Source organism: Perognathus longimembris, chromosome 1 (assembly GCF_023159225.1).
Source record: "Perognathus longimembris pacificus isolate PPM17 chromosome 1, ASM2315922v1, whole genome shotgun sequence".
NCBI lineage: Eukaryota > Metazoa > Chordata > Mammalia > Rodentia > Heteromyidae > Perognathus > Perognathus longimembris.
In genome coordinates, this window is record NC_063161.1 from 108,215,909 (window position 1) to 108,240,273 (window position 24,365).

Here is a 24,365-nt window from a genome sequence, read left to right on the forward strand (position 1 = left end):
AAATATGTAAAATAAAGTCAGTAGTTACCAGGTAATGGAAGTTTTTCATTTGCTTATGTTCAATACTATAAAATTATTTTTGCACAGCAATTATGCTGAGTCCAAAGCATTGACTTCCAAAGCCAAAGAGTTAATTTTTCTTTTAAAGGTCGTTAGTAAACATTCTAATAAATATATTTGGGGGTAAGATGAGAAAAGGGATTGACAGTAAAGTTCTATCTTTAGCCTGAGCTTACAATGACAATCTATTGCATTAAAAAAGAAAAAAGAAAAAAAGAAGCCTGATTTGAAACACTGTGTTTCTGACTTGTTATATAACAAAGGGAAAGCACAGATGTGAACATGTGGAGTAAGACAACTCAGGGACTGAGTACAATTCTGAGCTCCACCTTAAATTTGCTGAGATACTGGGTTCCAGGTCACAGTGGATTTTAATCTGAAGAATTCCTTGGCATGAAAATGAAAATAAAAACAGTAATCAGTACATGTTGTTTCATTTAGTTCTGTTTGCCTTTCATATTAGAGGAAATTCTTACCACACCTCAAACCAAAAATTAAGGAGAAAAGAAAGAAGTAAACCACATAAATCTGACCAAGAGTACAAACATCTTAATTTGAATCCACAAAGTTTTGTATAATGAAAAGAAATACAGAATTTTAATTCAATCCAAGTGTTTTCCAAGCAGACTGTATTTGCTTAAATTGCTTCAGTAATTCAATGGACAGCCCTGTCTGGACACAGAGTTACTGTGAATTTTTAAGAAACTCAGTTAAAGAATTTAGGAATTTCTGATTCACTTAGAGGATTTGCAAACTCATCAACTACTGAAAGCTAAAGCAATTTCTACAGGTATGATAAAATAATTTTCAATTTTTAAACAACTTATTCCTACTGTTAAGTGTATTATATTTGTTTAGTATTAAAATAGACTGCAAATATAATAATGGCACAATTTGGGGAGGCAAAATATGGTAAAAGCTACATTAACATTTTGATTAGATAAAATATTCAGGGAAGAAGATAAGCATAGTGAGATTAAATTTCCAACTCTAAATTATCAACTAATCTTAGTTGTTGTTGTTTTTTTTTTTTCTTTTAGTAGGGAAAGATCCTTCTCATGCTAAAGGAACTAATCTCTCACTTTGGGGATCTGTTTTTCACTCTCAATTTTAACTAGCAAAAAAACCCAAAACCAAAAAAACAAAACCTCCTAAAGCTTTTTCATCTACAAATCTGGACCATGCTAGTGAGTCTGGTTGCAGGGAAGATGGGCATTTTTACAAATTTCATTCAAGAGTTTCTCTATCACCCAATATCCTGATATAATATTTTTGTTTTTACTTTTACCTCATGAGAGATTATGAACATATTATGTCTATTCAAGAAGGTAGTTATGGGGCTTAAAATAGTTAAGAGTCCAAGTGTATTATGGCTAAAAATAATTAAGACATTGATATTTTAATATTCAAAGAATTTTACAAAGTAAAATCTAAAATTGTTTGGATATAAACTGAAACATATACTAATGATTCATTGTTAACATACTGGTCTCTATGGCATACCTATGAAACAGTTACATCTTTAAAATAATAAAATGTTGCAGTGGTTCTGTCCAGAATCAAGTGTATCTTAATTATATTAATAATTTAAATTAGAAACTGTCTTGATGAAAATGTGAGTTTTCTTCAAGTAAGAGAAATGTTAAGATATAGGAGCTTTTATTGTATGATATGAAAATTTTCTGTCTAATGGAAAAAAGTAAAAATTAGTAATATAGACCTTTAACTTTTTTTCACATAATATATTTCTAAACAATAGAAGGGATACAGTTATTATCATGGAGAAGTATTTAATAGACAAAGGTTTTTCATATAAACAGACTATTATGTGTAGAGAAATCAACATTACTCACAGCACTACTAACACAATACAATCTGTACTTTATTGATTCAATCTTTCATTCCACAAATACCTGAGTACTTATAAACATCTAGTTAATACTAGATCCAGTTGAAGATTAGAAGTCAGGAATGAGGAGACTAATAGTAAGTTATACTGTTCTGTGAGTTATTCCTATAGGGAAGAAAGCATAGATGTGGAATATGAAAAGCAGACATAAGAAAATATGCAAAATTGGGGATGGGAATATGGCTTAGCGGTAGAGTGCTTGCCTTGTACACATGAAGCCCTGGGTTCGATCCTCAGCACCACAAAAACAGAAAAAGCTGGAAGTGGTACTGTGGCTCAAGTGGTAGAGTGCTGGCCTTGAGAGAAAAGAAGCCAGGGACAGTGCTCAGGCCCTGAGTCAAAGCCCCAAGACTGGCCAAAAAAAAAAAAGAGGCAAAATTAAAAAGTGGCTGAGAAGATATTCATTAAATGAAGTGAAACTAAGATAATTTAACAGGTAAAATTATCACATAAGAAGAAACAGTAGAAGGAAACAGGACAGATTTCATATCAGAAATCTGCAGAGTAAAAAAGAAGCAAGACAAGGCAGCATTACAGAATCATTCATGTAGAGGGAATGTTTAATTTAGAAAAAAAAAAAGTTCTTTGGGGAAAGCTTTTCTTTCTAGTATTCATAACAACCAAAAGGAGGCAAGATAAATAATTCCTCTATTCTCAGAGAAGCTTTAGTTATTAGTGTTTTTTAAATTAAATCTAAGTCAAAGTTATATAATTAAGTATGGGACTAAAGATATCCAGATGTCCTTTTTATCCCAGTAATTTATGTAATTGTTAAGAGCAGATTAATTCCCAAATATAAGGTGGCTCAATGGTAGTTGCTAATTGGCTTAACACAAAGATTAAGTTCACACTGACTGCACAAGCAACACTCTTTTCCAAGTTCATCTGTGTGGCAGTTGGTGTTAGAGCTCTATGTGGTTTGGCCCAGTGCTAGGGCCAGGACCATTTCTGCCCCTCAGCTTATACCTTCATCTTTTGATAAGAAAGTAGACTCACAGAATCCAATTTCAGTGGATGTATTGGAATTGAAATAAAGTAGGACAGATTTTTTTTAAGTTCATCTGCTATATAAAAAAAAGTACAAAGCAGGGCTGGGGATATAGCCTAGTGGCAAGAGTGCCTGCCTCGGATACACGAAGCCCTAGGTTCGATTCCCCAGCACCACATATACAGAAAACGGCCAGAAGCGGCGCTGTGGCTCAAGTGGCGGAGTGCTAGCCTTGAGCGGGAAGAAGCCAGGGACAGTGCTCAGGCCCTGAGTCCAAGGCCCAGGACTGGCCAAAAAAAAAAAAAAAAAAAGTACAAAGCAAATACCTTGAGGGTCTGAATGGGATTGGGAAAGATGTGCGAGAACAATGGATAGGGTGATCAAGATGCATTGTGACTTGTTGAATTGAAACCCCTTTGTACAACTACTTAGTGATAATGAAAAAATAAAAAGAGTACAGAAAGTCCTATGAAAATGCAAGATGTGGGGCTGGGAATATGGCCTAGTAGCAAGAGTGCTTGCCTCACGTACATGAAGCCATGGGTTCGATTCCTCAGCACCATTTATATAGAAAACGGCCAGAAGTGGCGCCGTGGCTCAAGTGGTAGAGTGCTGGCCTTGAGCAAAAAGCCAGGGACAGTGCTAAGGCCCTGAGTCCAAGGCCCAGGACTAGCAAAAAAAAAAAAAAAAGAAAATGCAAGATGCTACCAATGAGTATAAAATTATAAGCAAGAGGTTACAAGTAAGTAAATGGTGTAAAAAAATTTACACTGGTAGCTTAAGCCTATAACCCTATTCAGAAGGCTGAACTCTGATTACCTCAGTTCGAAGCCAGCCTGGGCAGACAAACTCAAATGAGTCATTTCCAATAAACTAGCAAAAAGCTTAAGTGAAGCTGTGGCACGCTGGCAGAGTGCCAGCCTTCAGCAAAAAAGTTAAGCAAAGAGAGGCCTAATCCCCCTCCCCCCCATACCTCTGTCTCTCTCACTCTCTCTCACACACAAATATTTACACCCATTTTTTAATGTCCCATTGTCTAGATCAAATGATATTTATAAAAGACATGACTTTCCTAAGAAGGATCCAACCAGTAGACCCCACAGTATTATCTGTCCCTGCTATAAACTATATTGCCATCTGTCTTAGATTAGGGTTCATTTTGTGATCTCTTTTTCCTCTAAATTGTTTGCTCTTTATAGAGAGGACCATCTCTCCCTGCTTTTTTATTCTTGTGCTTCCTATTAGCACAGTGCCTCACAGAAATAGTTCAAGACAATTATAAACTACTAATGCTTATGAAGCACTTTACTAGAGCACATCACATGCAGCACTTACATAACTCAGCGAGCAATGAGCATACTCATGAACACTCACACAGACTTTCCAGCTTGGCAACACTGGCCTGCTCTGAACACAGTCCTTTGGGATAAAATTATACCTTGTTCACACCAGGACCACAGTATAAAGATCACAGCTAAAATATGTTAGTTCAAAACATTTATTCCCAGAGTACATATTATTTAGGAGAGAATTTAGGCCCTTCAGATTATCTGTTAACTCCCATTTCTTACTTTACACTTTGCTGTCTCTATTTTGTTACTCATTTCTTCTTAGAAAGAATCATCTTCATCATATTCATTCTATAAGAATCATAACATTTCTTCAAAGTCTATGACAAATGCTATCCTCCATCAATCCCATGGAAAAGAAAAAAACAGATCCTATACTTGGATTTGCAAAAATAAACGTCATGAGTTTCAAAATCATTGCTGTTTTGGCATTTTTCATACAGGAGGGATAGATATAAGAAAATATATGGGAATGATTATTTAACCATATTTTTCATAATTTAAAAAAGCATAGGCTGGGAATGTGGCTCAATGATAGAGTGCTTGTCTAGCATGCATGAAGCCCTGGGTTCAATTCCTCAGCACCACATAAACAGAAAAAGCCATAAGTGGCATTGTGGCTCAAGCGGTAGAGTGCTAGCCTTGAGCAAAAGGAAGCCAGGGACAGTGCTCAGGCCCAGAGTTCAAGCCCCAGGACTGGAAAAAAGAAAAAGCAAGCCCATTATCTAATAATAGTAATAATAATTAAGAATGTTTTAGAGACTTAAGAAAGTAAAAACAGTATTCTAAAAGAAAAGGAAAGGAAATGAGCAGACTATGAAAATGCAGTCAGGTACCACTTGAGGTTGTGCTCAAGAAGTGACAATAAAAGAAGGGCATGAAATTATAGCTTTAGGCCTATAATCTCATCTGTTTGGGATGCAGATGCAGGAAGGACTGTAGTTTCAGGCCAGCCTCAAGTTAGCAAATCTCTATGTCAACTAAAAAGCCAGGTGTACTGGTATGCATAGGAATCATTGAGAGGAAGATTACACTTTGAAACTGGCCCTGGGTTCAAACATAAGACTCTACCTGAAGAACAACTAAGGAAAAAAAGGGCTAGGTTCATGGCTCAAGTGGTAGAACATCTATCTGCTGAGTAAGTAGGAAGCACTGAGTTCAAACCAAAGTACTATTTAAAAAAAAAAGAAAGAAAGAAAAAGTTGACAGTGAGGCCCAATCTGCTTGGATTGTTTTTCCTCCAGCCTATTCAACTGTGTGAGTCAGGCAGAGAAGGTGGGACATTATTTGTTTGCCAGGTGAAAGGGAATAGTATGCTCAGGGAGGGTGTAAAGGAGTGATAATAGTACTGAACTCTAGGATCTAAGTCAGAAGTAAGGTATGCAGGGCAGTGGTAAAACAAGAGGATCAATATATTTCAGGTTCCACTGATAGAATTATTTCAATAGGAGTTAATAAAGACAATTGTCAGATTGTGAAGCACTCAAAATTGAGAGAATGGATTGTAGTAATGGTAATAAGCAGGCCCAGGGCATGCATGCGTATAGTTCAGGTACTAAACACACAGGATTTACAATCTATGTATTTTTTTTCCTTTGGGGCAAGAAAAGAAATGAGAAACTCAGATCTTTTCTTTGTTGTTGTTTTGGGTGAGTGGTTCTGGGATTTGGCACTTAGATCTCCACACTTGCTAGGCAGGTACTCTACCACTGAGTCACATCTCCACCCCCCACCTTTTTTTTTGCATTGGTCTTCCCAGGGTCCAAGCCTGTTGTCTGCTTCTTATATTAGCAAGGATGTCAGGCACATACCACCACACCCAGCTTTATCCTCTGAGACGAAGACTCACAAACATTTTTGCCTAGGTTGGCCAGGACCCTAGTACTCATGATCTCAGCCTATGTAGCTGGGATAACCAGCACATGCCACTATACCCTCAGCCTCCCAAGTAGCAGGATTACAGGCGTGGCTCACAGATGTTTCTTAAATGGGTTGTTTCAGAAAATGACTCAATTATACTAATGAAGAAAAATAGGAAATATCATTTTAGACAAACAGGAAGATGACTCACTTCATTAATACAATGCTGTTTTAGGATATTCATTGTTTCATGAAACCTTGGATGAGAAGAGTAGAGAAAAATGGTCTCAGGAAAAAAACAATAAGTATGACTTTTTTCTTCAACTTTTCCTTAAATAATATGCTCAGTCCATCTAGGTACCAACTTTCAATTTGCAAAGTGCTTCTACATGACTATTTCATATGATACTAATTTCTAAATGTGATAAGCAGATATAATAGATACAAGATAAAAAGCACAGGAGATAAAGCAGGCAAGTTATAAAGAAATTATCACTGTCCTTTCCTTCCTCCCTGCTTCCCCTTCTTTCCTTTCCTTACTATGTTGCCAAACTGATTCTCCTCAGTATCTCCTCCTGGGTTCCTCTACTTCCTTCAGTCTCCACAGTGGCTGGGATTAGAAGCATATGACATCAGGTCCAACAATTGCATTTCTCACTTTATCGATGAAGCAGAAGCAGATATGTTAACTGACAGGAGTGAAATGCAGATTATCAGGGTCCTTATCAAGGACTTAATCTACCCTTCTATAACTTTAAGTTTCAGCAAAACCAGTGTTGTGTATGAAGCCTTCCTTCCTTATAGTCCTTCACACAATGTTCTTCTACTATATTTCACTATGTGTAAGTCTCTGATCCTCTGATACTAGATTTTAAGTTCCTGGGAGAAATACAGAGTGGTTTTAATAAGTGTATATATAGACCTTAACTCAAAAATATCAGTGAAGTTGCACACAGTGGTTCATGCCTATAATCTCAACCACTTGGGAGGTGGAGATAGGAAGATAAGTTTGTGGACAGCCATGGTAAAAATCTTATTGAGATCTCCATCTCAACAAAATAAACCAAGCATGTTATGATGCTCCTGAGGTTCCAGCTATGAGGGAAGAAGGTGTGAGTAGGTAGAAGGATCATTGTCCCAAGGTGGCCTGGGGGTGGGGGGTGGGAAGCACAAGACACTACCTGAAGAAAACTAAAAAGCAAAAGGGTCTAGGGGTACAGATCAAGTAGAAGTCCACCTGCCTACCAAGTGCAAGGTTCTGAGTTAAACTTCAGTAATTAAAAAAAAAAATATATATATATATATATATGAGTGGAAAAAAGAAAGCCTGTAAGAAAATTATGAAGATTAATCTACTAGGAATGACAAATTGGTAGGATGTAAATGCTATGTATATTTTTTATATTAAGGGAGTTATTTGGGCTGAGATAGACAAAATAATTAGATTCTAGAAGCTTTCTTCTGAGGAAAATTTGATACTGCAGATAAGCTTGAGGAAAAAACACAGAAAGACAACATGATAGCTATTTCTAAGTATCTTCTCACACAAAAGAGAGTATTTCATGTTCTTTCAAAGGGCAGAAAAGTGTATCATCAGAAGTTGTAGAGAGGAGGATTTTGGTTTAATACTAACAATCCTATTGGGTAAAAGCTCTCTAATTACCTATTAGTTACTCTTCTCATAAGTAGGGACTATCATCAAAGGATAGAAGCAGCATTTAAAGGGAGCAAGAGTGCTATTGAGTATATCCTTTGAGCATCATAAATCTAGCTAACACAAACCTAGTCATTATATTCCAAAAAACAAAGATAATTGAGATTCTTAAAAGGTAGTGATTATTTTGTAAAAAGTCCAGCACACCAGACTTCTGGCTGTGGTTCGGAGCACTATGTGATTTAAAAAAATTCTACTTGGGCTGGGGATATGGCCTAGTGGCAAGAGAGCTTGCCTCGTATACATGAGGCCCTGGGTTCAATTCCCCAGCACCACATATACAGAAAATGGCCAGAAGTGGGCGCTGTGGCTCAAGTGGCAGAGTGCTAGCCTTGAGCAAAAGGAAGCCAGGGACAGTGCTCAGGCCCTGAGTTCAAGGCCCAGGACTGGCCAAAAAAAAAAAAAATTCTACTTCATTGCTACTTAAATACTAATTTTGGTTTGAGCATCACTCATTTTTCTAGGATACTTTTTTTTGTATAAAGATATAATACATTTCATCGAACTGCCAATTTATATAGGAATTATTCTGAGTTTTATTCACTTTTCTATAATGTATTCTATTTTCTCCTTGCAATAGAGCAAAAACATGGGCCTTTTGAGTCCAGTATATGTCCTTTTCCTCTTATTTGGAGTCAAAGTATATTGCCAATATGAAACTTATCGATGGGATGAAGATTATGACCAAGAACCAAATGAGGATTATGAACCTGAATTCCAACTTCATCAAAATATTGAATATGGAGTTCCTTTTCATCAGCCTGTTTTAGGCTGTGCCAGGGAATGCTTTTGTCCAATTAATTTTCCGTCATCTATGTACTGTGACAATCGCAAACTCAAAACTGTCCCCAATATTCCGATGCATATTCAGCAAGTCTACCTTCAGTTCAATGAAATTGAGGCTGTAACTGCAAATTCACTCATTAATGCAACTCATCTGAAAGAAATTAACCTCAGCCACAACAAAATTCAAAAAATTGATTATGGTGTGTTTGCTAAGTTTTCAAATCTACTACAACTTCATCTAGAACATAATAATTTAGAAGAATTTCCATTTCCTCTTCCAAAATCTCTGGAAAGGCTCCTTCTTGGTTACAATAAAATCTCCACACTACCACCAATTGCAATGGATGGGCTAGTAAACTTAACTATGCTCGATCTCTGTCACAATCACTTTGATGACTCGATGTTAAAAGAGAAAACCTTTGCCAAAATGGAAAAATTAATGCAGCTCAACCTATGTAATAACAGACTGGAATCAATGCCTCCTGGATTGCCTTCCTCACTCATGTATCTATCCTTAGAAAATAATTCAATTTCTTCTATCCCAGACAACTACTTTGATAACCTCCCAAAACTTCATGTTCTAAGAATGTCACACAACAAACTACAAGATATCTTGTATGATACTTTCAATCTTTCGAACCTCATCGAGCTCAATGTCGGACATAACAAGTTGAAGCAAGCATTTTACATTCCTAGAAACTTAGAACACCTCTACCTAGAAAATAATGAAATAGAAAGTATGTATTTATTTTATTATGTTGATCCTGGGGCTTGAACTAAGGGCCTGAAAGCTGTCCTTCAGCTTCTTTGCTCAAGGCTAGCATTCTACTCCTTGAGCAACTGGTTCCATTTCTGGGTTTTCATGACTAATTGGAGATAAAAGGCTAGCTGAGCTTAAATTTCCTTCCTGCTTGAGCTGGCTTTGAACCATAGTCCTCAGATCTCAATCTCTTGAGGAACTAAGATTACAGGCATAAGATACCAGCACCCAGCATGTTATTTTTAAAATACTTGATGTTTAAAAGATGGAATCCTTTGTAGAAAAGGACTGTTTTGAAGTTGGCTCAGAAAATAGCAGAAAATTGGTACCAGATAAAGGTCCACCATTACGTTTATATAGTCTTCTAAATTTGTCTGCCTTGAATGCTGGAGAAAGTATTATAATAGAGTAGATGAAGAAATCTGAGTACTCAGTAGTGGGATTTATTTGAAATGTCTGATTAAACAATCAAAAATATATATCCGTATTTATTTGGTTAATATAAAGCTCAGTTTCACTTCCTTCATTTTATTATTTAAGCAGTACAAAAATAATTCAATCTAGTTCTACTTACAAGTGTTTTAATGAAACTATTATATATAATAGAAACCTCAATAAAATACAGACACTAAAGGATTAATCTTTTATTTGTATTTTCCAGAAATCAATGTGACAATGATGTGTCCATCTATTGACCCTCTATATGACCATCATTTAACATACCTTCGTGTGGACCAAAACAGACTGAAAGAACCAATCAATTCATACATCTTTTCCTGCTTCCCTCATATACACAGTATTTACTATGGTGAGCAAAGGAGCATTGATGGTCAAATGATAGAATTGAAAACTCAAGTTTTCAGGAGATTTCAAGATGATGATGATTATGATGATGGGGATAATTATGAAGATCATGACAACACTCACGAGGGTCAAGAACAAGTTGGGACTGAAGAGCACTTTGACCTTCATTACTATGATATTTAAGAATGACAAGAAACTGCATAGGTATGCACTTATGAATTCATAAGAGCTCAGAATCATTTTAAATCTAATCACATATTGCTCAGTTACATTTTTAGAATTATATATTAGTAAAGATTAGAGTTGCCTTTAAGTTGTTGGGCAACTATATGATTACATAGAATTAGAATTTACTTAGAATCATACAAATTCTACAAATACAAACAAGACTCACATGTGGGAATTAAAAAAACTAAGCTTTACTGCCCTCTTACACTTTTTAAATCTAGAGCTATCATACTGAAAAAGAAAGCAAGTGCCACTTGTAATAACAGAAATTTTCCTAGGAAAGTTAAAGGAAGTTGCCTTAGCAGTGAAGGCCTGGGAAATGTGTCCTTTCAATCACTATGAGGATGTCTGAAAAACAGGAGGGTACACCAATGTTAGGAGTGGTCATTCATTTAAGAAATCATTTTCTGTGAATGTCTCCAGAAGACTCTTCACACTTGTATTTATGAATCCTCACCATGACTTCTACCCTCTGGCTTATCATTCAAGAAGATAGAACGGTATTTATGATTTTCAAGAGGCCATCATATTAAGCACTCAAGACATATAGATTATGAAATCAAGTATTCTTAATGTGTTCCATTTTTAACAGGAATACATCAAGTTTTTCACTTATAGCTAATTAAATTAGAAAATGATCTCTGCTTTAGTTACCTAAAGACATTAGTAGATTACTGCTTTGTTCATAAGCCAACATTAAATAAAAAAAAAGTTCTTAAAATATTATTAAATTCTCTTCTTTTGGGACATAATACACCAGGAGCACCTATGCTTGGTCAATAAACAATAACCAAATGTCTATTTTGAAAGTATTGTTCAAGTGCGTGAGTCTTTACTTTTCTGGAGAGGTCAGTATAAAATGACTTTATATCTTTGAGTTCTTTAAATCTTTAGGAATTAGCATGAACAGGAGCAGATGCTTACCTGTCCAGAGGGACAACCTTAACAGCACAGAATGAACATGAACAAAACTCCATTGATTTATGTAACTGGCCTCATCAAACTATAAGTGTACATGACTTAATAATGAATGACGGATCAAGAAACAGAGGGCAATGTACAATGGTGATACCATAAGGGTCAAGGGTAAGAGTAAACACTAATGGTATGAGTAAGGCACACCTGCAACAGAGACAAAAAGTGCTAAAGCCCACCTACTTTTGTTTTTGTTTTTTTTGTACTGGGGATCAAACCCAGGACGTTGCACTTGCTAGACAAGTGCTTTGCCACTGAGCTACATCCCAGCCCTCCCACCTACTTTTTCTTGAAATTTTTTAAGTTATAAATTTAAACATTTATTATGGGGTTAATATACAGAAAAGACTGTAGGTATTTAAGAGAGAAGAACAGTCAAGCTAGAACAATTAAAATTTAATGAAAAGCCATTAGGGAAATGTAAATTAAGCTAGAGTTAAGCACAAACCAGCAATTCTACTTTCAGGTATATACTCAAGAGAACTAAAGTGCCCCCCAAAAGAAACCACCCAACTGTCCATTAATAGATAAATGGGCAGAATGTGATCTACTCATATGGATTAAATTTTATTCAGACATAAAAAGTAATGAAACATTGATACATGCTTCAACTTGGATGACCCTTGAGAACATGCTCAGTAAAAGTCAGTAGTAGGACTCTGATCTTATGACTCCATTTATGTGCTATATCCAGACAAGACAATTTGTGGACAAAAAGAGTACTCACTGTATAGGCTGGGAAGATAAAGGAATGGGTAAAAATGAGGAGTATCTATACTCTTCAAAAGGATGAACTGTACTCAGTGTCAATTAGCTCAAGAAAGCAGATATTTAAGTATTTAACAAAGAAAAGTAAACAATTTATCCTAACATAAGACAAGGTGGGCACAACAGAATGCAGTCAGCATCTCTTGACTTTCTCCCAATATTCTACTCCGACAAAAAATTGATACACAAGAGACTTCATTAGGGGTTGTATTAAGGTGCTTAAAGCCTATACACAGTACAAAGTACTCTTCTGTAAGGCCTATCAGGATGAGATTGTAGGCTTTCCTCCAGCCTCCAAACCAAAAGGTTCCTCTGCTTCACAGGCATATTAAGCAGAATAGCTCAACTCAGCATAGGCTTTTTCCTGGAAAGGGTATTCATAAACTGAATCACAAACCACTGTCCAGTTCAAGACTCAAAGGATAAAAGGTTAACAACCTTGTTTTGTTATTCAGAACTGCCCTGATGAACTCAGATCTACCCAAATGTTTCTCATCAACATATAAACAAAAGCCTGAGTAATTTTTCAGGGAGAAACTGAAGAGCACAACAGTACATCAAGATGGCACAGTTGGAGAAAGATGGCGCCGAGACAATAGGGAGGCACCCCGACTCGCACCAACTGAATAGCGAGCTGGGAACTCCAACACCCAACACTCCACCAAGAACCCAGCAAAACCAGCATCCAGAAGCAGTGGAGAAACGCAGGAAAACAAAAAGGAGCAAAAAAGAAGAACCGAAAACCTACACGGAGCCGGAGATTAATCGGGGCACCCTCCCCCCACCAGCCGGCCCTGGCCCAAACAGGGTCAGGCTGGGAAAGGGAAACCCGGCGATCGGCAGACAGGTTGCCAGGAGCGCAGAATCCATATAGCGGGAGACCCCACGGACACAAAGCAGGGTGCGGACCAAGACACACCCAGCAGCGACGAGAAGTTCGGGTCCACACCGGATTCGGACAAGGGAACCCAGCGCGGCAGAAAGAGGGAACGGGGGAGCCACCACGACACTTCGCCAACCCCTGAAGGGCCAACGGCGGTGCGGGACACGCACACAAAGCAGCAAAAGTGAGTCCCCCATAATCCCTTCCCCCAACGGGAGACCCAAGCCCGACAAAGACGATATATCTCCCTCCCTCCCCCTCCCCACTCCCGTGGGAACAAAGATTCCCCAAATCAGGCGGGAAGCTCCCAGCAGGCACTGGGAAGCCAGTCTAGCAGGGGAAGGGCGGAACAGCCCCAAGCCCCCAAAGGTTCCTGAACTGGCAGAACCGGCCCCGTCCCCTTCCCAACAGGGGCCAGGGACGGCCGGCAGGGCAAGCCCCACCCGAGGCGCCTAGACCTTGCGGACTCTTACAACTAAAATCACAGGCGCTGGTGGGCAATACCAGCCCAGCAGGGTCACCTGAGCCTGATCTTGTTCCCCCTCCTCGAAGCGGAGGCGAGATCTGAGGGTGCCAAGCCACACCCGGACAGTCGATCCCACTGGGCCCCACACATACTGCTTCCCCCCCCCAACGGACTCGCGGGAGGGCGCAAGCACAACCCAACAACCCAGGGCTCGCTCTGGGAGGCAGACCCCACTTAAGTGCCTGTTGTAGGGGACTCACAGTGCACAGGAGGGCGGGGCCCCGGCGAAAGCGCCCGCTCTGATAGGCGTGCCCTGCACTGGTGGGCGGGGCCACAGCGACAGCACCTGCTGACGCAGACACGCCTACACAGAAGGGAGGGAAGAACTACACAGACTTCCAGATGCGCAAATCACAAAGAAACATAACTCAGTTCATCAAAGGACAAGCCAACTCGCCAGCTCCAAAAAGCAGCACGACTGGAGAGGAGATGGAGAATAAAAAAGCAAATGAGGACATGTTAACAGGAATGATCGAAACCGTCAGAAATGAAATCAGAAAACAATTCCAGGTGTTTAGAGTGGAAATCTGGAAGGACACCCAGGAAGCCAAGAAAGAAATGGAAGCAAAACTGGATACAATGCAAGCCTCGTTTAAAGAAATGGAAGCAAAAATGGATACAATGCAAGCCGCCTTTAAAGAAAATCTCCACACCCTGAGAATTGAAATGCATGAAAAAATAGATTTAAAATACAACTCTTTAAAGGAAGAAATTTCCACGATCAGAGCTGATATGACAACCATGAATAGCTCTCTGACATCCATAAACTCCGCAATTGAAACCATAACACAAAGAGTGGACCATATGGAATCCAGAATCTCTCGCCTGGACGATGAAGCAGCTGACAACAACCAGAAAATGACCACACTCCAAGAAAAGGTGAAGCTTCAGGGAAGATTACTCCAGGAACTAATGGACAAAGACAAGAGATATAATCTGCGTATAATTGGAATAGAAGAAGGAGCCGAATATCAGAGCAGAGGGCTTAATCATGTTCTCAATAAAGTTATTGCAGAAAACTTCCCCAATCTCACAGGGGACCCCATCCAGGTAACCGAAGCCTATAGGACACCTGGCAGGCCAGACCCCAGGAAAACCACCCCAAGGCACATAATATTCAAGACTACAGACCTCAAGATTAAAGAGCAAATTCTGAATTCAGCCAAAGCGAAGAAGGAAACTTTTTTCAATGGGAAGAGGATTCGAATAACATCCGACTTATCCACACAAACTTACCAAGCTCGAAGTGAGTGGAAGAACACCATCCAAGTACTTCAGAATAACAATTTACAACCTCGGATCAAATATCCAGCGAAACTGGAGTTCACATTCGAAGGGAGAACCAGATCTTTCCACACCAAAGAGGAGCTAAAGGAGTATGTGAATAAAAAACCAGCCCTACAGCGAATATTAAGAGGGGAAGCCCACCCAACAGAGATCGTAAAAGACACACAGACAGATTCAGAAAGAAACTTCAATAGCCAAAGTCCAGCAGAAACACAAGCTCACTAAAGACAAGAAGAAAAAAAAAAAACAACAGGAAAAAACAGCCCAACAAGAAAATGGAAGGAGAAAAAACACCCTTATCCTTGATCTCTTTAAATATAAATGGCTTAAACTCCCCGATCAAGAGGAGCAGACTGGCAGAATGGATCCGCAAGCAAAAAGTTGACATCTGTTGTCTACAAGAGACCCACCTTACAGCAAGGGACAAAAACAGGCTTCGAATGAAAGGATGGAGCAAGATCTACCAAGCAAATGCACCCACCAAAACGGCAGGTGTAGCCATCCTGATCTCAGACAAGCTGGATTTCTCTTTAAAGTCCACTCAAAAAGACAAAGAAGGACACTACATATTGATACAAGGAAAAATCCAGAATCAAGACATCACGGTGATAAATGTATACTCACCGAACAAAAGAGGCCCGACATATGTCAAGCAAATTCTCACAGAATTACAGAGCAAGATAGATGCAAACACAATCATAGTGGGTGACTTTAATACTCCTCTCTCTCCAAGAGACAGATCCAACACCCAGAGGATTAGTAAGGGAGCTGAGGACCTAAATAACACCATTGCCCAAATGGATCTAACAGACCTATATAGAACCTTCCACCCTACAGAGACCCAATACACCTTCTTTTCAGCAGCCCATGGATCATATTCCAAAATAGACCACGTCATAGCCCACACAAAGAACCTCAGCAAATACAAAAGAATTGACATCATCCCATGTATTATATCTGATCACAGTGGATTAAAGGTAACCCTCAACAACAAAGGATACCACAGAGCCTATACACACTCTTGGAGGCTAAACCCCACGCTGCTATCCAACACTTGGGCCACAGATCAAATTAAAGATGAAATCAACGAATTCATAAACCACAATGACAAAGAAAACACATCACAAAGAAACCTATGGGACACAGCTAAGGCAGTACTGAGGGGCAAGATCATTGCACTCAGTACCCACATTAAAAGAATGGAAGCAGAGCAGGTGAATACCCTCACGATGAAACTAAAACAACTGGAGAAACAAGAAATGACAGAATCTAAAACGACTAGGAGGGGAGAGATTACAAAGATTAAAGAAGAGATAAATCTGATTGAAAATAGAAAGACCATTCAACAAATAAATAAGACTAAAAGCTGGTTCTTTGAGAAAATAAACAAAATTGACAGACCCCTTGCAAGACTCACAAAAAAAAGAAGAGAAGAGACTCATATACGTAAAATCAGGGACTCCACAGGAAAAATTACAACAAATACACACGATATTCAAACAATCATAAGGAGCTATTTCCAAAACCTCTACTCAACAAAAAACAATAATTTTACAGAAATGGATCAATTCTTAGAGAAGTACAAACTGCCCAAACTGAACCAAGAAGAAATAAATCAACTAAATAAACCAATAACTTACGGTGAGATACAGGAGGTAATCAAGAACCTCCCTACTAAGAAAAGCCCAGGCCCAGATGGATTCACCAATGAATTCTACAAAACCTTTAGTGAGGAGCTAATTCCAATACTCCTCAAACTCTTCCGCGAAATAGAAACGGAGGGAAAAATCCCGAACTCATTCTACGAAGCTAATATCATACTCATCCCCAAACCAGGCAAAGATCCAACAAAAAAAGAGAACTACAGACCAATATCACTAATGAACACAGATGCAAAGCTCCTCAATAAAATATTAGCTAACAGGATCCAGAAAGTGATCAAGAATATCATACATCATGACCAAGTAGGCTTCATCCCTCAGTCACAAGGATGGTTCAACATCCGTAAATCAATCAATGTAATTCACCACATAAACAGAACTAAAATCAAGAATCACATTGTTATCTCAGTCGATGCCCAAAAAGCCTTTGACAAAATACAACATCCATACCTATTAAAAGCTTTGGAGAGAACAGGAATAGATGGAACATTCCTCAAAACAATAAAAGCCATATACAACAGACCAACTGCTAATATCATATTAAATGGAGAGAAACTTAAATCATTCCCCCTAAACACAGGAACAAGACAAGGATGCCCACTCTCCCCACTTCTGTTCAACATAGTACTGGAATCCCTAGCCATAGCAATAAGGCAAGAGGAGGACATCAAAGGGATCCACATCGGCAAGGAAGAAATCAAGTTATCCCTATTCGCAGACGACATGATCTTATATCTCAAGGACCCAAAAAACTCAGTACCCAAACTCCTACATCTAATAAACCAATTTGGCAAAGTAGCAGGATACAAAATCAATCCACAAAAGTCAGCAGCTTTTCTGTACACCAGCAATAGACAAACAGAAAAGGAAATTATGGAAACGATTCCATTTACAGTAGCCAAAAAAAGAATAAAGTACCTAGGGATCAACTTAACCAAGGACGTGACGGACCTATTCAATGAAAACTACAAAAATCTAATAAGGGAAATCAAAGAAGACACAAGGAGATGGAAAGACCTCCCATGCTCATGGGTAGGCAGAATCAATATAGTGAAAATGGCCATACTGCCCAAATTGTTATACAAATTCAATGCAATACCTATCAAAATCCCAGCCACATTCTTCACTGAAATAGAGAAACCAATCCATAAGTTCATATGGAACAGCAAAAAACCTAGAATAGCCAAAGCAATTCTAGGCAAAAAACATAGTGCAGGAGGTATCACCATACCAGACTTCAAGCTCTACTACAAGGCCATCATAACAAAAACAGCATGGTATTGGTATAAAAACAGATCGGAAGACCAGTGGATTAGAATTGAAGACCCAGAAATAAAACCGCACTCTTACAGCCAACTGATATTCGACAAAGGAGCTAAAGACATACAATGGAATAAACATAGCCTCTTCAACTACTGGTGCTGGGAGAACTGGGCAGCCATATGCAGAAAACTCAAAGTAGACCCAAGCCTATCACCATGCACCAAGATCAACTCAAAATGGATCAAGGACCTCAACATCAGACCTGAATCCTTGAAACTACTGAAGGACAGAGTAGGAAAGACACTAGAACTTATAGGCACAGGAAGGAACTTCCTGAATAGAGTCCCAGGCGCACAACAAATAGGGGAAAGACTCAACAAATGGGACTACTACAAATTAAAAAGTTTCTGCACAGCTAAGGTCATAGCCACCAAAATAGAAAGACAGCCAACGATATGGGAAAGGATATTTACCAGCACAGCAACAGACAAAGGCCTGATATCTGTCATCTACAGAGAACTCAAAAAACTAAGCCCCTCCAAGCCCAATAAACCTATTAGGAAATGGGCAAAAGAGCTAAAGAGAGACTTCACAAGAGAAGATATAAAAATGGCAAAGAAACACATGAGGAAATGCTCAACATCCCTGCTAGTAAAGGAAATGCAAATAAAAACAACCCTGAGATACCACCTCACCCCAGTTAGAATGGCCTATACTCTGAACTCAGGAAACAACAAATGCTGGAGGGGCTGTGGGGAAAGAGGAACCCTTCTCCATTGTTGGTGGGAGTGCAAATTAGTACAGCCACTTTGGAGAACAGTATGGAGGTTTCTCAAAAAGCTCAATATAGACCTACCCTATGACCCAGCCATACCACTCCTAGGCATCTATCCTAAACAGCAAAACCCAAGATATCAAAAGGACATTTGTACTTCCATGTTTATCGCAGCACAATTCACAATAGCCAAAATTTGGAAACAACCCAGATGCCCCTCCACAGATGAATGGATCCAAAAAATATGGTACTTATACACAATGGAATACTACATAGCGATTAGGAATGGTGAAATATTGTTATTTGCAGGGAAATGGTCAGAACTCGAACAAATAATGTTGAGTGAGACAAGCCTAGAACACAGAAAACAAAGGGGCATGATCTCCCTGATATATGACTGTTAACAAAGGGAGATGGAGAGACAGTAGAGACCAAGTCTGTGAACACTGTATATGTGCTTGATACATTGTATACTGCATATGGGTCTACCTGACCTAGACAAGGGATGGGAAAACAGGTTGTAAGATATCACAAGAAATGTACACAATGCCCTACTATGTAACTGCACCCTCTTTGCACAGCACCTTGTAAAAAAAAAAAAAATTTATGTTCAATTGATAATAAAAAAAAAAATAAAAATAAAATAAAAAAAAAAAAAAAAGATGGCACAGTTACTTGTAACAGAACTACGAACTAAGCCAGTTGACTTGATAGTTGTGAACAGAAAATAAAATCATGAAAATCTAATAAATTTTCTCACTATCCTCATTACACTGCAAAGTAATTATAGTAATAGGCTACATTTTTTGTAAATATTCACAAAATACAAATCATACCATAAAATAAATCTAAGTTTAATCAAACAAACATGTATTAAAAACACATTTAGCTTTTAGAAAGAAAATAAAAATACAGGATCCTTCATAATTTGATAGTTGAGAATGTTTGATCTGTGTTTAGTACCCAAAACACTACACATGCAGTTTCACTTTATTCCTCATGCATTCAACTGAAAGACAGATGTACGCAGATCAAGTAACAGACTTAACTGGCTCCACAGGGGGAAAATGGCAAGGAGAACAAATAAGCCTTGTCCCTTCTATATGCTTTTTCTCTTGTAAAGAACTCATACATCCCCAAGGACAGCTGGAACTAAAACCCTGGTTTCCTGATTCTAAATCCATTTTTTATAAATCTTGGAAAGAAAGTATAAGAGCAGCTGGAAACAAAATTAAATCATAACATCTACAATTCCAGCATTCCTTATATGTTCTGATTTCCCCAATAAATATAAATCTGCATAGTTTTAAGCTAACTGTGCTTGTTAGCTTGGACTAACTAGGCTAAGTCACAAATATCACATCACAAACACATTTTTAAATCAATTTATGTTATTTCAGTATTTAGTTTAGCACTAAAAGGAAAACAAAATTCACAAGATACATTTCTACCATGAATCCTATTTCATATTGTCATAATTCTCCTTTTAAGTAGTTGTACAAAGCAGTTTATGAATACAATGTATCTTGATCAATAATCATCCCTTTCACCATCCCCTCCTCTTAATTTCACCCTTCAGTCTGTAAAGTACTAAGTTCTCATCTTTCTCATGTGAATAAATTATTAGTGTACAAGCATAAGCATGAGATTAAAGATGGAGATTCAAGGCTAGGCACCAATAGGTCACATCTGTAATCCAAGCTTCTTGGGAGGTGGCCATCAGGAGAATCACAGCTCAAGGCCAGGCCTGACAAAATGTTCATAAAAGCCCCATCTCAATCAATAACTTGGTGCAATGACACATACCTGCCATCCCAGCTAAAATCCCACACGAGGCTAAGATAAGAAGGGAAATCATGGTTTCAGATCAGCATAGGCAAAAAAGTTCAGGAGTCCTCATGACAGGTAATAATGTGCACCTGTAATCTCTGATATGGTAGGAAGCATAAATAGGCTAGAACAGTCTGGATTGTGAACCTACTATTTACGCCTGGGACTATCTAAAAAACAAAAGAGAACACTGGGCTAAGACAGTGACCCAAGTGCTAGAAAGTCTATCTAGCAAGTACAAGGCCTGGAGTTCAAACTCCAGTATTGGCATTAAGTAATTAATTCCTTTAAACAAAACAAAACAAAACAAAAAGGCTGTAAAAACCTGGACAGAAGTGGCTCACACCTGTAATCCTAGCTATTTAGGAGGCTGAGACCAGAAGCCAGCCTGGGAAGGAAAATCTGTGAGACGCTTATCTCCAATTAAATCATAGAAAAAGCTGGAAGTAGCACTGTGGTTCAAGTGGTAAAGTGCTAGCTTGAGCAAAAAGGAGCTCAGGGACAGGCCGAGGCCAAGATTAAGCCTCAAGACCAGCAAACAAAAAATGTAGTAATAAAAAAGTGCTGAAACTATACAGTCTATGTTTCTTTGGGTCTGGTTCACTTCTCTTAGTATAATTTTTCCAAGTCTTTCTATTTCCTTACCAATGGGGCAATGCCATTCTTTCTGATAGAAGCATAGAACTCCACTGTGTATATATACCACAATTTCTTGATCCATTCATCTACTGAGGGGCATCTGGGTTGGTTCCATATTTTAGTTATGGTAAATAATGCTGCAATGAACATGGCTGTGCTGGTAGCTTTATGGCCTTGTTTGGGATCCTTTGGGTAAATGCCCAAAAGTGGAGCTACTGGGTCATAGGGGAGATCTATGTTTAGCTTTTTGAGGAATCTCCATACTGCTCTCCAGAGTGGTTGAACAAGTTTACACCCTCACCAACAATGTATTAGCGTTCCCTTTTGACCACAATCCCAGCCAGGATCTGTTGTTATTAGTTTTCTTATGCCTTTTTCTTTTGTTTTTCTTCCTTACAGTTTAACCCCTTTTACTATATTTGATTTTGGTCCCCTCGGTATTGTATATACGTTTATCTGAATTAGGGAAGAGGAACATCAAAAGGGTGAGACAAAAGGTAAAATGTGAACCAATGCAACAGCAATACTTACAAGACAATATGCTGTAAACCAACTGTACAACTCGGGGAGGGGGTAATTGGGAAGGGAAGGTGGGAGGAGGTAACAAGTTTGACAAGAAATGTACTCACTACCTTATATATGTAAATGTAACCCCTCTGTAAATCACCTTGACAATAAAAATAAAGTATTTTTTTAAAGTGCTAAAGATGTGGCTTAACTAGTAGAGTTCCTGACTATTAAGCATAAAGCCCTGAGTTCAAATTCCAGTACTGCAAATTAATATAAACAAAAGGATTTAAACTACAAGTTTGTCATAAAAGCTTAGAATGTTTGATTCTAAAGGATATAAGTTTCTACTCACTCAGGGATTACTTTTGAGTCCTAATATTTGACAGTGTTTAGAGGCTTTTTTAAACTAGGGGTACTGCTACTGGCACTTAGTGGGAAGAGGGAGTCTTTTAAAATGTATTTCAGGGCCGGGATGTGGTTTAGTGGTAGAGTGCTTGCCTAGGTTGCATGAAGTCCTGGGTTTGATTCCTCAGCACCACATAAACAGAAAAAGCTGGAAGTGGGGCTGTGGCTCAAGTGGTAGAGAGCTAGCCTTGAGCAAAAGGAAGCCAGGGTCAGTGCTCAGGCTCTGAGTTAAAGCCCTAGGACTGGCAAAAAAAAATACAAAAAAACCCAAAACCCACCAAAAAACAAAAAAACCAGAAATGTATTTCAGAGGCTGGGAAAGTGGCTTGGTGGTAGAGTGCTTGCCTAGCATGCATGAAGCCCCTGGGTCCAATTCCTCAGTATCACATAACCAGAAAAAGCCAGAAGTGGCTCTGTGGCTCAAGTGGTAGGGGGCTAGCCTTGAGCAAAAGAAGCTTAGAGACAGTGCCCAGGCCCTGAGTTCAGACCCTAAGACTGGCAAAAAACAAAACAAAACAAAACAAACCCTACAACAACAACAAAAAATATATTGCAGTGCACTCAACAGCCCTACAACAAAGAATTGTCAAGTCTAGTACACCAGTAGTACAGAGGCTGAGAGGTTGTAACTAGATTATAGTTCAACAGATAAGTAACAGGTTTAAGAAAGTTAAAGAACTGAGAATGCAGTCAAGAATCCAATGCATATCCTACAAAATTAAGAAAAGTGAGGGAAGGGGTAGGTAGGAAAGGGATGGGTGAGAATGCTGAACGGGGTGACATTGATCAAGATATATTGCATTCAGAAACTGCTTGGTTAAAAGGCAACTCCTCTATACAACTAAAGACCACACACACACACACACACACACACACACACACACACACGCACGCACACACACAGAGAGAGAGAGAGAGAGAGAGAGAGAGAGAGAGAGAGAGAGAGAGAGAGAGAGAGAGAGAGAGAGAGAGAGAGAAGGAACTTCCACAAAATTGAGTGAAGGCTAATGATAGAATCGGAACCTAACGTTAACTATTCTGACTCTTAATCCACACTATTTCCTATACAGTTAGAGGAAGAAGTTGAAGATGGAGAGATTTCCAGCTCATAACCTTGATCTCTAATAAAACTGAAACATCTTCAAAAAATCCTAACTCCTATAAACCTTTGTTTCTAAAATGCAATGCCATTTAACACATTTTTTTGTTTCCAATGGCTGAGAAGCAATGAAATAGAAGAATTCAGACCAAAGCAAAAGCTGAGAAGAAATAAATGCCCTACCAGACATCAAGGTTATATAATGCAACAAGGTCACCTAAAAGAATTCCACAAAGAAAATTCTTTCAAGTTAGATACAATGTCTGCTCTACAGCTATTAGGCAGATTTCATCTTTTATTCCTGGAAAGGGAAACTTAAGTAGTTTTATACTAGAATGTAACATTTTGTTCTGGGATGGAAACCAAACTCAGTTTCAAACATTTCCATCTGGAACTGGGAAGTGTATTTAAAGACTGCTTTTGCATAAAGAGAGGTAAAGTTTTGCCTTACCTCCTGGGGGAAATTTATGTCATTCCTGGTAGGACTGTGTTTCTTTCAGGCACAACAGGCCAATTTTATAGTTTGGGGGTTGTAATAGGCATTTTAGAGACCATCCAGGTGATTCAGGATGAGGCCCTGGGTTTGACCTGGGGCTGAGTTCACCTGTGTGGACAATTTAGCTTGCCCAGTAATCTGTTCCTTTAGCTGACTCTGATGTTCATCCTTTCCCCATGCAGACCATATCCATAAGTCTAGTATCTGTCAGTGAGTTCTTTCTAGAAAATTATCTCATGTGAGGTTAGCTTTGAGAATCACTTGAACTTGAAAATGAACTCACTGAAGTGAGAATGGTCTTCACTTTGAGGGAATGTGCTCTCCATTATAGTATGGCTAACTCTAGGCAAGAATATAGGTTTGCTCATTTTCTGGCTTAACTGTGGACAACTCCAGATTCTTCCCTGTATTATCACCTCCCCTAATCCACTAAGGATAAACCCTCAGAATCACTTCTAACAAACAGAATATGACAAGGCTGATAGCATACACATAATTAGGTGCAAGTGACAGTAAAAAGATTATGACCCATCTTGCTCAAAGATGACCTCTTCCTCTGTCTTTGAAGCAAGCTGCCATACTGCAAGTTGCCCTATAAAGGAAGTCACATTGCAAGGAACTGAGGGAAACATTCAGCAGACAGTTAAAAAAAAAACAAAAAAAACAAAAAAACCAGACCACATATTGCCAAGATCCAACACTACCAATAACTACATGGGTTCTACTCAACCCCAGTGTAACTATGGACAAAATTGACAATCTAAACATTAATAAATTAGAGAATATCATA

At 38.6% G+C, this 24,365-nt stretch overlaps 2 protein-coding genes across 3 annotated transcripts in view; one reads left to right on the top strand and one right to left on the bottom strand.

Moving 5' to 3' along the window:
- The window catches only part of LOC125350356 (centromere protein P), a 196,499-nt gene that overhangs the window by 117,499 nt on the left and 54,635 nt on the right, over positions 1–24,365 (bottom strand). The gene's annotated exons all lie outside the window — the stretch shown is intronic.
- Omd (osteomodulin) lies at positions 366–11,156 on the top strand. 2 transcript variants are annotated; one of them, XM_048344528.1, is made up of 3 exons: positions 366–850; positions 8,458–9,403; positions 10,088–11,156. In XM_048344528.1, the coding sequence occupies exons 2-3, from the start codon at positions 8,470–8,472 to the stop codon at positions 10,411–10,413; spliced, it is 1,260 nt and encodes a 419-aa protein (XP_048200485.1). In that variant the 5' UTR covers positions 366–850; positions 8,458–8,469; the 3' UTR covers positions 10,414–11,156. The 2 variants fall into 2 exon arrangements, with proteins under 2 accessions (XP_048200485.1, XP_048200403.1); XM_048344446.1 differs by having other exon boundaries at positions 8,461–9,403.